This window comes from Pundamilia nyererei, unplaced genomic scaffold (assembly GCF_000239375.1).
Source record: "Pundamilia nyererei isolate P.nyererei 1_Seehausen unplaced genomic scaffold, PunNye1.0 scaffold00026, whole genome shotgun sequence".
NCBI classification, from domain to species: domain Eukaryota; kingdom Metazoa; phylum Chordata; class Actinopteri; order Cichliformes; family Cichlidae; genus Pundamilia; species Pundamilia nyererei.
The window spans coordinates 139,767-155,158 of NW_005187427.1; the positions used below are offsets into that span (position 1 = coordinate 139,767).

The 15,392-nt window shown below is 40.4% G+C and overlaps 1 protein-coding gene across 1 annotated transcript in view; it reads right to left on the bottom strand.

Moving 5' to 3' along the window:
* The window catches only part of jade2 (jade family PHD finger 2), a 216,734-nt gene that overhangs the window by 34,757 nt on the left and 166,585 nt on the right, over positions 1-15,392 (bottom strand). Inside the window, exon 11 of the mRNA XM_005727707.1 lies at positions 5,776-5,893. Coding sequence (XP_005727764.1) covers positions 5,776-5,893 — 118 coding nt within the window. The remainder of the gene's footprint in view (positions 1-5,775; positions 5,894-15,392) is intronic.

A 15,392-nucleotide genomic window follows, 5' to 3' on the forward strand; every position in this document is an offset into this window, starting at 1 on the left:
TTTGAGCCAGAATATAAATGCAGTGCACTATCTGCATAATAATAATGCTGCGTGAGAGCATGTGTATGCACTTTTCAAGAAGTCCTACCTACAATGGGGATTATAACTGGAGCTGTTTTTGCAGGTGTGTCCACTAAAGGCAAAAAATATTACCCGCATAGTGCAGTACAACAATTTGTTACATTGACAAATTACAAAAAAACGCATAAGAATGAGCAATGCAGGCTGGTAAGCAATAGATAAAACTTAAACCAGCACAAAATTAATAAGGAAACCTGACTCCAGCTCCAGCTTTAGTAGTTACAAGGAAGAAATACTGTTATTCTAAAGGCCTGACAAGAGAAGAGGAGGTTTAAGTGTGATATGAGTTTCTTTTATGGCTTTCTTTAAAGTAGTCAAGCTTTTTCAAAACCTAAAAAGAACATGTTACCTTGGCTTAATCAGAGCGTGTTCACTTACTACACTGCACTACAGCCACTGTCCCTACAGCACACATACAGATAGTCCTCAATGAAAAGGAAAGGAGCTTAACTGCTAAAATAATTTTCACCCGCTTCTTGACAAAAAGCCCACATATAATATTAATTGTGTCAGAATTGAAATAAAACAATTCCCATATCCTAGTTTTGACCATAAATTGACAGCTTCTTACTACAATATGCAAAATCCCTGTTTGTGAGTGTGTGTTTGTTTCTTTGGCTGCCAACACCTCCTACACAATTAGGACTTGAAGAGGCAAACGTGGCACACGGTTACAACGTGTGCCCCTGAAGGTTTTTATCTATATTAGATGTTACGATGCCATCATGTTGTCTACCAGCAACCCAAAAATGAGTTCAAATGACCTTTTAGCATTCATGCAAAATGGAAAATGGACTGCGTTTTCCTTTCTGCGCCTACCTACAACGAAACCTGTCGTTTAATTTCACAGCTAACAGCAAGAACAGGCTTGACAACACTTCAGCACGGCCACGTATTAGTTTTCCTAATTTGCAAGAGGACATACACGCTTGATGGCATCAGTCTTCAACTGATTACTACAAGAGACTGGGAGCAAAGTTAAAATCAAAACAAGAGCTTATCAGAAGCTGTACATTTGTGCTGATTGTGGTAGCTGACTGACTGCTGCCAGACAGCTGCTGTTAGAAATTCTCTGCTTCTAATCACTGGTGTAAAATTAAAATGACATCAAAGTATCTAATGTCATTAATTCTTACAAGAAAGTCTTTTACCCCCATTTAAAATATCTAAAAGTGTAACTGTAGGTACCCATTGTATTTTGGACCTATCCAGAATATAATGAAAATACAAATGAAGCAAGCAGTTGAGCCCAGAAACCAATCATTAAAGTGAGGCCACAGAAGGAGAGAGCTAATTCACATCCCTCACGCGGAACAAGTTAAAATTTGAATTATTTTGTGCGTATACTTTAAAATTGAGCAATGACAAAAACTCTTGACCATCCGTTTTGTAAACATGTAAAGGCTTGGGGAATCTCTCCATTTCAAATTCTGCACACAGTTCGTCTCAATTAGTTTTTATTTACTTTCTGTGCTTCTTGCTACAAAATGCAGTTTTCTGCTTTATGCATTCAGCATCGTGTAGCTTCTCTGTCTCGATGGGAGACCACTTGGGATATCACCCGCATGCCTTTCCGCCTTGCTGAAACCATGCTAGCACTCACAAAGCATGACGCGGGCAGCCCCCGACATGACAGACAGGCATGCAGAATGGCAGACAGAGCATGGATGACAGATGAAGTACTATGAGAGACAGACAGGCGGACAGAGGGTAGTGGATCTGTTTTAGGTGAGTTAAAGGAGCTGGAAACAAGCCCATAAAGGGAGTAAAAGTGGTGCAGTTTATGGAAGGGAAACTAAGGGTATCTGAAAAACCTGATTCTTATAGTTGTAAACGCTTTGTGCGCAGCCTAGAATGAGTGTTGGACAGTCCACATTCCTGAGCTTCCTTGGGCAAAATACTGAACCCCAAATTGCTCGCACTGAATATGACTGTAACCATGGCAGTCAGATAGTGCCTGAAAACTACAAACTCCAGTATAAGGAATGCATGAAGGCCAAGAAAAACAGTGCTATGGTTCCCAACGTGAATCGTCCAACATCAACTCAAGACGTTCACAAAAAACGAGCCTGTACATCGTTTTTGTGTATTCAGCGTATTCACCCATTTTACAAAGACACACAAGCAATCACATGTAATTTGGCCGAAGATACGAGCCCACTGAACATGAGCAATAACGACTTAACATAAGTCTTTTAAATTTCTCTCGCAGTCTAAGTTCACTGACGGTTAACGTGGAAGCAATTTCCAGCAACACGGAGTCAATGGCGAAACCAGATTTTTCTTAACTCGCAGAGTAGTGAATGAAGCAGCTACCAATGAGAACTAAGGATACAGCTGTCATATGAAATGGTGCTAAATAAGGGTTACCTTGGCAACTGAAGCCTTAAATGTTGTTGATTAGTCTTTAAGTGCAGATGGAACCAAGGTGCCAGAAGGAGGTGGCCTACGGTCTGCCCAGTCTGTCCAGACATCGTAAAAGGTTTCAACAGGTGAAGGATCACGGTATGAAACTGACACTTGTTCTCTACTTAGTCATCTGTATTTTTATTTTTTATTTTTACAATTCAAAAAGATTTCCTGTGTGACTACATAAATGACAATATTAAATAACCAGTCTTACAGTTATTGACCAAAGTCATCATAATGATAATTTCTGTCATAATCTAGCAGCCCTACGTTTAATGCCATGAAATCAGTCTAAATGGAAGAAAGCCAGACCGATACAACTGATGGACTGACTAAAACAGGATGTCAGATGAGACAACCAAAATAACATAACTGAAAGAGACAGACGAGGAAGATACGAGCCTTAGAGGAGACTGCAAATGAGAGAAGGAGAGAGGGAAACAGATGGAGGAGAAAAAATAATTAAAGAAGAGGATAAAGAGAAATGGAGAGTGGAAAATACTAAAAGGAAAAGATGCTGAGAGACACGACAAATCATTACAGCAGACAACCTCATCCTTCATTCTCTGGTGCTCTCTTTTTCCCTGACACACACACACACACACACACGCACGCACACACACACCAACTATTCTCTCTAATCTAACTCCTGTGGCAGTGTGAATAGATATGGCTGTTTAGTGCCAGCAGCACAGCTCCTGGTACCTGATGGCAGCAATCTGCTGAGTCAGGAGCTCTGCACTGCGTGTGTGTGTGTCTGTGTGTGTAGGTGTGTGTGTGCGTGTGTGCCTTTGGGAGTGTGTTACGGAGAAACAGAGAGAGTGAAAGTGTTCGCATTCGATTTACTTGAGTGCGTAAATGTGTGTGTAGTCTTCTTCGGGAACGAAGAGCACTGCAAACTCAACACTCCAACTACACACACACACACACAGCCACAGGAGCAGGCTGACAGAAGTTCACTATCATTACCATGCCAGCAAGACGTTAGTGGTATTACCATGACAACAAGCTTTCACTGTCATCGCCATGACAGCTGCAGGTCACGACTCCTCGAACTGAAAAGCTTCCTTTTAGCAACAAAGATGCGGATCGCTGTAATTTCTTAACAACTATTCTTAAAACATCATCAATATAAAAAAACCTAAACAAAACAAGATCAGAATTTCCAGCAGGATGGCAATATAGCAACAAATATGACCAATTTAAACGACTGTTTTTGTTCTATAACTATTTAACCCACTACAAATCTCTGTTTGTAGTGATAACTGTCACTAAGGTTCTGTCTTATACATCATATCAAGTGCTATCGAGGAGGCTTCAGCACGAGAACAACCTCAAAACTAGAGTGATGTGCAGTAACAACAAGAACAGGGTTTCCTGCAACAAATGGTAGCACATCCAGACAGCGCTGATCTCAACATGTCTTGAAGGATTACATCAGAGGTCATCAAATGTTTGAAGTCATGTCCCACTTCAGAAAAGTGTTCCAGCCCTACATCACTCCGTTTTTATCATTAATAATGAAAAAGGATCAGCAGTTTAGCAAAAGTATTGCATTTACGGTTTAGGAATTGGAGTCCTTTTTATACACGGCCTCCCATTTTACAGATGCTCAATAATTTTAAATACTTGGATGAAATTGTTGTCAATGACTGCCTGAAGTCTAGAGCACGTGGACATCACCAAATGCTGTTTCCTCCCTGCCTAAGATGCTCTGCCAGGCTTTTACTGCAACTGCCTTCAGTTGCTTTGCTTGTTCTCTGCCTTCAGTTTTGCCTTTAGTAAGTGAAAAGCCGCTCTGTTGGGCTGAGATCAGGTGGCTGACTTGGTCATTGAAGAAAATCCAGTTTCTTTGCCTTGAGAAACTCTCGGGTTGCTTTTGCAGTATGCTTTGAGCCAGTATTCATTTGTACTGTGAAGTGCTGTCTGATTGGTTTTGCAGCCTTTGGCTGAGTACAGAGCAGCCATCCCCATGAAACTACTTAATTGTCAAGCGTTCAATCACCTTTGACCTGCTGGAAATTGGGGGTAGGTTTACAAGTTGCTGTAATTCCTCAACAGTTATTGTAATATTTCTATTGACTCCTTGAAATAAAGCTGAAAGTCTACACTTAAGTCTTGTTTGATTTAAATGCCACTGTGGTTGTGTGCCTTTTAAACATAAATAAAATAAAATTTCAGAAGCAGATTTTATTTCTCCGTGACCCATGAAATTGAAGTTATGAGTCTCTCTCCATTTACTTAGACATGGGCTTCAAAATAACTGTCCAAATTCATTCCGAGATGGCTGGCTGGTTGTGGGACTTGAATCTACACGGACTTTGTTTTAATCCAAATTTTTTCCTGGTTGTCCAAGCGCCACCTTCAGTGGCTCTACCCCCCTGCAGTTTTAGAACCACTGGATTATAAGACGCAAACATCTGAAACAGACCAAAATGCATTAACAATTCAACCTCCCTGTTTTATACCATCAAAAACTGTACAGGTCTATGGTACTTTATAAATACGAATATTCATACTGCACAATTTCTACCAATGGCGTCACAAGCTGTGAAGTCCTCAGTCTGGGTCTGGAATAGTTACACTAAGGATCAATCAGCGTATAATAATCTGCGATGCTTCTAGCAAGGACTCATTTCCAGGTGAAATTCTAATATTTCCACAATCCACAGAGACAAAAACCCACAATTCTAGATGAAGATAGCAAGTGGGGAACTGTGAGGAGAATACAAATATATAAAGAAATAGACTACATTTAACCTGGATGTTTCACTAGGACAGTAAATCTCACTGTGAGCAGTTATCTGACCACCACAGCAGGAACAACTCAAGCAACCTTCTTCATCCTTCCTGCTCTCCATCACAAAGCATCTGCACAAAATGCACCAAGGTCAGTCATCTGTGTAGAGTGGATAGAAAATCGAGCTCCATTTATGTGGATGGTCGGTGTCACAATATCTGGCTGAACTATTATTCCAGTGTTCTTTGCTGTGCAGGTGTCAAGTGTGGCCTACTGTGCAAAAATGATGACAGGCCATTTCCAAAACTATCCACCCACCACACTCAGGCAGCAAGGGCTTGGATGTAACTGTTATACACTTGAGCTTTCCAAATTGTACTTTTTTTGGGGGGAAAGGGGGGGTGGTGGAAGGATAGAGTACGTGTTGGCGGCATTGGCTGCAGAGCTCGAGTGGGTGAAAGGTAACAGGCTTTTTATATTGGTAAGTTTAGATGGCTGCAATTAGATGAGTGGAGACGCATGCTCACATTTTGTCTCACCCTTACCTCCAGCCATGTCCTCTTCCAGCAGTTGTATCTGAAGGTGGAAGATCTTCTCCTGGAGGTCACAGAGGGTGTGTTTCATTTTCTCCCTCCGTGTCACCATGTAGCACAGATTGCGCACCTGAAACACAGGAAGAGGAGCAGTAGCTATAACTAGAGGCTTGTGCACGGGCAACATAATTCATCATGACGCAGTAAAAAGATCAGCCAAAAAAAACAAAAACAAGATGACTTGGATGACAAGGAAGGACGAGTGCTCGAGCACAACCTGGCTAATGGCAGCAGACCTGCATGATTGGTGCTACAAATTAATTATTATTTGCACATTATTTTATATAATATTTGTGTTAAGTAAATTGTTTAATAGTGAACTGACTTGTGAACAGTACAAGGAAATGCCAATGAAATTTAAAATAGGCAACACTTTATAATAATGGCATGCTATTAAGCACTAATAAGCTATAAGTGTATTCATATGACAACAGCACCTGCAGAACACATGACAGCCCAAGCATGTCGACATCCTAGACGTAGGCATGATTTTGAATATCTGAACAGTCATTAGGTTGTTAAAAAAGTCAAATAGCTAGGGTGAATTTTTTATTTTTGTCAAAAATACAAATTTCTTCTTCTTTTTAATGGTTTGGGGCCCACCATTAAACCCCAAAATGAAGGAAGAATGAGCCACTAACTAGGACGCATGAGACCAGAAAACCTGTGAGATTTTTCAAATTATTGCTTGAAATACCCCACGACAGCTGGTACAGGCGCTAGCCCCCCATTTCCATTATTATATCACTTTCTTTATAAAGCATTTAAAGAAAAACAGGTCTGACCAAACAACAAAACCAAACCTATAAGACAAAAACAGCCCAGAGAGTAAAAGTTCTAGGGACGCATACAAGCTGTAGAAGGTAATAATGAATGCACATAAAAGAGGAACATACAATTCAGAGTCAACAAATGACACTAAATCGAAAGTCAGGAAATAAAAGAGCGTTTTTAAAAAAGATTTAAAGATGAAGGAGCAGGTCTCATGTGCAATGGCAAAACTTTCCACAGTTTTGGAGCTGCAGCCGCAAATTGTTCCTATTTGCAATACATAAAACCATAAAAACAAAACAAACAAACAAGCAAAAAAAAAAAAAAGTTAAATGGATTTGCAAACAAACTGCAAGCCAGTAAAGGGAAGTCAGAATTGAAGTAATGTGCCCTCGCTTGGTGCTTTTTGCACCAGCTGTAGGCGAGCTATGGAAGCCGGGCTAATCCTAATAAGAAACACACCGGAGTAAGTGAGAGACTAGAGGTTATAAAAAGCGTGTATTAAGTATTAGTTAATGATTTCAGGCTCTTGTTTTATGTGTCAATGTAACCATGTTAGCAGTGCTCTCATCTGGCTTTTGTGCAACAGTTGGTTCATACAGGTAGCTGGTATTATATAACCTTTGTATACTTTATGTTTATGCTTGCTATTAGAACATTGCCACTTATATATATATAAAACAAGCATAAGCTACTTTCATCATTTATACAGACCCTTCTCTTTTTCCAATATTGCGTTATTCTTACAAGCAACAAATGTTAACTAATCAGAGTGATCACAGACCACTGAGACTCTGCAAAAGCGATGATATACACCTACGTTATAAGATCTCCATTTCCAAACTCACCAATGTTTGCTTCTCTACATTACCCAAAGTAAACTCTGAACTGATTTTGACACAACTGGGTCGAGACCACGTCAAAAGAACTGCTATGTTAGTTACAGTAGTTGTGAATATGAGACAAAGCAAAGCAAACATGCGTCAGATGAATGTTATTGTGATTCTACCTGTGCTGTTTGGTCAAGCAACACTTCGAGAAGCAAAAATTAAAGCCAGCAAACGCAACACAATGCAGACAAAACCACCAAACTAGAGGAAAGTCAAATGTACACATTAGAATTACAGCCATCAGATGGACCGAAAATGGCCTCCAGCAAACATTAAAGTTGCTCTGTGAGTATCAATAACTGTCTGTTAGTGTTTCGTGAAACTAAAGAGATTCACATTTCAAAAGAATCATAAGGTTTAAATGATACATGTCATAATATCAGAGGTTTATAGTGCATCCCTCCGCTTCTGACACGGTCACAGAGTCAAAAGGCGGCATCCTGTTTCCTGCCAACAAACTCGATCTTCTTCCACTCGAACCCAAACTCCAGCTGAGCCCTCGTGCTCCTTCATTCTGCCAAATTACTATCATATGGCCCTGCAAGCGGTATATGACCGCATTAGTGTCTGCGCTGAGCTGGAAGATGGATGTGCGAGCATGCATGTTTATGTCATGCGCATATGGATGTTCAAAGAAAATCTGTGGTTGTAAATGCATGTGTTACTGTTTCGTATTGGCAAGACATTAAAAAAAAAAGATGAAGAAGAAAGCAAATGAAATAGCTGAGAATTAGACTAACGGGCAGAAAGAGATGGATACATTGAGAAAGACAGGTACATAAATATGATTCAAAGATATAGAAATACATAAAAAGCTTTAGTTATTAAATGCTAACCAATAAATCTATCTGCAGATAAAATGATGACAGAGCCTGTGTATGCTCCAGCAGTATGTTTCAAAGGGGAAAAGGAGTAAGATGATGAGAAGAGAAAATGTCCAGCGCATCTGAACAAACATTTGCTCCACACTCGTTTCAGTGAGAGAGCAAAGGCAAATTTCTAGTTATGAACCGAGTTATCCAGCTACAAAGTACTTTACATCTCATTATAGATCACTGGACCCGTGTTCTTACTTTTCCTTCTGAGGCTTTTGATTTAAAAATCCGCCAAACATAAAACAGAAACAAGTGTTTAAATTTTAAGTTGGCTTATCTTTTCTTAAATTCATTTTCTATTGATCTTCATTCTTATCTTGATGCACATTAGTACCAAAACTAGCACGACTGAAAAGTAAAGCCTGTGTGGGTTAACACAATGCCAAGGAGGAAAAACGTCAGCAGTGATTAGAGCAGCCATTGTTGCTCTCCAGGGAAGGGTTACAAGGTCATTTTCAAACAATTCACGGTCCATCATTACCTCTGCCATGGAGGTTATGGTTTTGTTAGCATTTGTGAGCGTGTCTGTGTCATTATTATGTCTGTAAACACGATAACTCGAAAAGTTTGGAATTCTGATCAAACTTTGCAGGGGTGTGGAGTGGGGTCATGTTCACAATCCATTCAAATTTGACTCATTTCCACAGAGGTCTTTAAGGTCAACTTAATGATTTATTGGATGAAAACTGATTTTTTTAAAAACTTAGAAACTATGTGCTACATATTGTCAACATACAGAAAAAACTATATAAAGATTTAAAATATCACATCTGACCTATGACCTCTCCTTCAAGGCCAAAGTGATAATAATGCTATTATGCTAGAGTTACTGCCATTGTTGGTACTGACAACATATAACTATATAGGGAATTATATATGATGGTTTTATTGACTTTAAATGTACATTAGAGTACCAGGTTAAAGCTGTTTAAATACAACACAACCACAATTTGAGGAAACAAAATGAATATATACAAAATACAATCCTGCACTCTGAAAAGTAAACACTGCCCAGAGAGTGAGCTGCCTCCTTGGAGGAGGTTTATCCTGCAATGAGAATGCTTATTTGCAAGCGGAAAAAATTCAAGACAGCTTCCAATTATCCAGGAGAAAGCCTCTTCTGTCTAAGAAGAACATGGCATCATGGGTTACGTTCGCAGAGTTGCATCTGGAAAACTGTAAGACTCTGAATAGAATATAGCATTTTATTGACATTATGCATGTACAATGAAATTGTGGAACAATGTCCTTGGGATAGACAAGACCAAAGCACAGATGTCTGGCCATAATGCACAGCACCACGTTTGGATAAAACTAAACACAGCATATCAGCACAAACACCTCATACCAGCTGTCAAGCACAATGGTGGAGGGGTGATGATTTGGGCTTATTTTTCAGCCACAGGAGAGACTAATAAGGTCATAAAACAATTACTTAAAGAGGTGGTTTTACAAGCTACTGAGTGATGGGATGTCCTTAGTTTTTCTCATGACTCGTTGCAGTACTTCTTAACTCTGCACATGAGACCCACTCCCGGGTTTGACATTAGAAAGATATGTGCACCCCTGAGTATAACCTAAGTGGTCCGCAGGTGCGCATTCGCTGTCAAAATAAAAGACAAGCACCAGACAAGAAGTTGCAACGCGCGTTTGTGTACATATAAAAGGCACTGTTTTTGTCCTGTAGAGTGGGATTTTCACAGCATATTCTGCACCACATCTCTGTGCGTTCATCATTTGTTTGAAGCCAGCTCACCTCCTGCAACCACTTTTCAGAGAATACACGCTTTTTTTGCGGTTCTGAGATTTCTTTGGAGGTGGAGGAACACCAAAGTAATTGCTTAAAGGAGCTTGCTTCTTCAACATCTTTAAAAGTTCGAAAAAAATGTCTGTCCTCCTCCAGAAAATCTTATGCACGCAAACGCGCGTCGCAACTTCTTCACACCTGCTTGTGTGCAGCCCTGGTTATACTTACACTTTATCCCTCAGATAATCTAATATTAATAACGTCCCAATTGGTTTTGCTGCAGCAATTTGTTTTCAGCTAATTCTATTTCTACACTATAAAACAAACAAACCACAACAGCCGGTTATTATCAGCAGCTCATAGTTTAAATCATGTCTTTCCACAAGAGCCCCTTCTTCTGAGGATCCAAGTTGAATTTTAAGTAATCAAAGATCAGCTGACTGAATATCAAAGAAAAATCACATCTATTCAATTTAAATTCACGTTATAGTTTTTCCCTCGTTATAAGCGCCCCATAGTTTGTAAACCACAGCAATGATGGTAATTTAAACCACGATTTCAGAACAGAGAGTAACAGGAAACAATAAGTTAGGCCATAATAAGTGTATTTGAACCATATACATTGTGGTTGCATGCATTTACCACGAGACTAACACGGCTGCTGCTCTGTAAACCAAACACCATGTGCCGTGCATACTGTTTAGAGCCGTTTAATGCGCTTATAGATGCTATTCCCTGTTGCTCTGACAGCAGGAATCTCCAGTAAGAACTATTATAGGCGCCGACATCCCTTATGTTATATAAAATGTACCAGTGTCGTGTTGGTTTCCAGTTTTGTTGCGGTTTACAGCACAATTGTCATGTGTGCATAGAAAGGGAGAAAAACTAATTGGGTCCAAGCCAGACTACTTGAGTCTCAAACTAACAAGCCAGAAACTGGATCTCTGCCAATTGGCTTTCTCTCACAACGGTGCATCAGTAATCATGGGTCTCTAAGTACATTTATGTGTGTGTGTCAGCATCCTATGTGTGCGTGCGCGTGTGTGTTTGTTCATGAGAGAAAGAAAGTCACAAATGCAGGTATTTAAGAGGCAGCACTACCAATACAGCCAACATGTAACCACACGCAGCAACGTTTTGTACTGGTAGGAACACGAATCCACATCCTGGACTGGAGCTACCTGCACTCACGTGGGTCAGCACAAGACAAAGATGCAGGACAGAGAACGATCTTTGATTGCCATTGTCAGTTTACTTGTTTACTTAAACGGGGGCAGCTGTGTGTAGGTGTGTGTTCGTGTGCGCTGGCAGTCCTGCCGGCTGACTGTTTACAGTCTCCGTTGGTCTTGACGGATTCGTCAGCCTGGCCTATCTGACCCATTCCATCCCTGTGTTAGAGCAGTGCGGATAAAAATAGCTGCTCAACTGGGACACAATGTGCAGAGCCTGGCTTTGATTAGGACACTGTGTGTCTGTTTTCAAAAACAACCACCTCTGCCTGCAAACATGACAGGGGAGTGGAGAGCAGGATGAGGGGTGGGGAGGCGGGGTGGGTAAGGAAAGGGGAGAGCATTGACAGATGAGGGGATTTTGGAGTAAAATAACAAATAAGCTGCATCTTGGTGTTTGTTTGCTTGCTTGTTTTGTGCTTTGCTTTACCTCCGCGTGTTAGCGATTTCCTCTAGCCCTCTTCTTCAAACCTTTATATTAAAGCTACCCGTCCAAAGCACTGAGCAGTTTTTCAACTTTCTTGTTTAAGCAAAGTCATACTGAACCAAACGGAAGCGTTTTCAATAATAACCAGAAGATCACACAATCCATCACAACTCCAGGTTATTGTTATGTGTGAAGCGCAGAAAGAGAGCTATAAGTTTCCTTGTTATTGGTCGGCTCTGTTGCACAGACTGATGAGAAATGAAATCTACTGAGAAGTGAAGGAGGCTGGCAAACAGTCACATCCAGGACTAAATTCATTTATTTCACTAAGGTCTGTCCAGCACGCTAGGAGCTGAGTTATTATAGTTTTGTATTTTGTAATTACTTTTTACATTCATTTTATTTTACCATGTTTTTTTTAGTATCTTAGGAAATGTTCTTGCTTCCCTTACTCCACTGCCTGCTGGAACCTCCTGCCCTTTACCAACTCTCCCTGCCCCTTTTTTAAATACTGCCCTCAACCTCAAGTCAGTTTTTCCTCCTCCTTAAGTACAAATGTGTCCGTCTCATTCAGACGTGTTGATCCACAGACACAAATCTGACAAGACGTGTAGCGTTAATTTTGTTTGTCAGCACAAACGGTTATGAAATTGGTCTTTGGACTAGCTAACCGCTGGACAAGGACACTTGAAAACCTCAGTCGCATGAGACGGAGACAATGAAAGGAAAGCAGAACAGCTCTCTTGTCAGGATTGAGAAGCTGATGATTTCACTGTTTTTCCTCTCCTGATAAAGAGAGACGTGCGGCTGTTGCAGTTTATAAAAACATCAGTTATCAGGGACGACTGTTTGTCTTTGGATAATCTCGCCAGCGTGAAGCAATAAAACAACATGACCTTTTAAATGCCGCAAGGGTTTCATTTGAAAATGCAGATGGCTTGTGAACGTGTTTATCTACCCGACACATCGGGAAATGACTACAAAGACAATTTCCACAATGATATCCAGGAAAAGAATTTTTTTAAAAATCACTCACATCCTCTTTTGGGCGGTTTTAAAAGCCTTTTTTCTTCCCCAGTCAGGAGAGACGTTCTGATTCATGACCATTTGTCATGACAGAGTCAATATGACACATTTTTGGAGACCGGTCGTTCGTTAATTTGTCCACTGAAAATTAAACTTGACAGACAATTAGCTTTCTGGCAGGTACACGGGCCGCGATATGAATAATAAAATAAAAGTGGTACATTTGCTTATCAATGCAACGCCTAACACTTGATTTACAATAACGTTCGATAAATGACAGACAAAATGGACCTTTCGGCTGAAAGCATCCATCTACAACTCCTCGTGCTGGTTCATCCATCCTCCGTCCCTTAATCCCTCGACAGCTAAAGCTACCTCCCTCCTTTGTCATCCATCCATGACACGACAGGCTGGAGATAATCAGCATTACAAGTGTATTAACTCTGCTGAGCAAAGCCACCGCCTCTCCATATCTCTGCCTCGCTCTTTAACCTTCACACTGCAAGGCCCTGCCCCCCCTCTGTGTGTATCATCACCTTTTCCTGCACTCGCCACACCGCTACTGTCCTGACAACAAATGCACACCCACACAAATGATTGTACACAAACTATATGCACATATATCACTTGCTGCCTGTTTATGTTCCCTCCTCAAACACACAGACGGTCTGTTATCAACTATTAAATTCATCATGAGTCATCTGACAGGAGAGCGCCATGCTCGCTCATCCAAATACTGCCCATTTTTAAACACACTTCCACGGGTTGAGAAAACACTGCAGAACAGTTTGAAATATGGAAATCTTCTGTAGCCTTCTCAAAACTCAAAGCACAACTGCGATCGGCAAACAATACTTCTAAATATTTATTTATTTTGTGCTCGTTGAGATTGAATCTCTTAACAAAAAATAAATAAATATGCTGTAAAATGTAATGTAAATGTAAAATGCATGCTTGCACTTCAAAATGAATGGGTTAAAAATATAATTTGCCATCTACAAAATATAGAAGGCACAGCTACACACACGTAAAATGACTGTTTTACAGTAAAGCCAGATTACGCTGACACGACGGTGTCCATCGACGCTGTATACTACTTATCAAAGTCAACAAACAAAGACAACACCACACCTACAAGGACTCTTTAGAATAATGCACGCCTACGCTCTTATTTAGAATGGAAGTGTGGGCGTCAACAACGCTCCGATAACAAGCATAACAAACATTACACAAGAGCAGCTATGCACCGGCTCTTATGAAAGCCAGATGTACAAGGAATCTACACGATACGAGAATCGACCCCCGATTAGATTTACAGGCAAAGCGAGAGCATCAGCTAAGAGTTGGGAACGGGCTAATGTGCATTTAGGCTGACCGTACGGTGCCAGAGCATGTGAAATTGGTCTTACTTAAGGCTAAGTGTGCCTGTGCTTTGGGATTCACACTAATGTATATCCATACATCCTATATTAAAAAACATTAGCCCCCTCTCTTACCAGCAGCCTGTTGATTTTGGCGATCTGCTAGGTTTTGCCAAGTTTTGGTGAGGCTGCCTGCCTGTTTGCAAGTTTAGTGGCCGCACTCTGTGACCCAGCGCTTTCATTTGGTTTTTGATCTCTTTTGCTGTATTTTGAAAATAATGTTAAGTTCTAGGGTCATTATTTAGTTGCCTCGAGTTTAATCTAGTTATGTTTCACTTACGTCTTCTGGTTAGTCTCATGTATTTCAGGTTGTCAAGTTTGTATTGTCATGTCTGTGATACTTTGGTCAATGGACTGAGATCCTTCACAGACATTTCTGGTCAATGGTGTAAGTTTAAGCAACCTAAAGTTCACCATTTCTACTATTAAATACTTAGTGAAACACAAAAGCATACAGTACAAATACAAAAAACCCAACTTCATTATCTATTTTTCAATTTGTACTCATGGTCCTGCAAGTAGTGATTCGGGAGTACAGTGGTTGACACATTCGCCTAACGCGAAAGATCAGTAGTTCGAGAACAGGAGGAGACACAAATCCCTGTGAGGGTTGTGTCATCTGTGCGACATCAACCATACAGATCCATCTGCTATGGCGACCTCTTGTGAATAAAAAAGCAGCCAAAACAAGCTTTAGTTCATGTCCTTTACGAGTAGCCGGGGAAAGCTGCAGTTTCCAAGGCCGTGATACTTCTCTGTATTTTGGTAAATAAGTCTTTGGAATTTTGTTTACAGAAAAGGGAGCTCGTTTAAAACTCCCTCCAAAGTGAAAATTTTGAAAAAACTGGAAATTTTCTCTTGTAACATCAAAAGTGCAAACCTTTATCTCCCTTTTTGTGCAACCGTCTTATTGTTTTTAGGTTTGTGGTTGGCCAACATTGTTATGCAGTTTACAGTTACAGTATATAGTTTAGACAGTTATCTCTACCCCGTTGCTCTGGCATGCTCTTGACATGTTGTTTTTTGGATTTGGATTTGCACGTGGACGGCGATGCTGTGGACGTAGAGCAGTACGTTCCACGACAGGGACGAGATACAAGATGTTCCAGATAAAATAAATGAAGGGCAGCACTTAATTATCAAAACTTAATTACTATTATGTATTTATCTATTTGGTATAAAA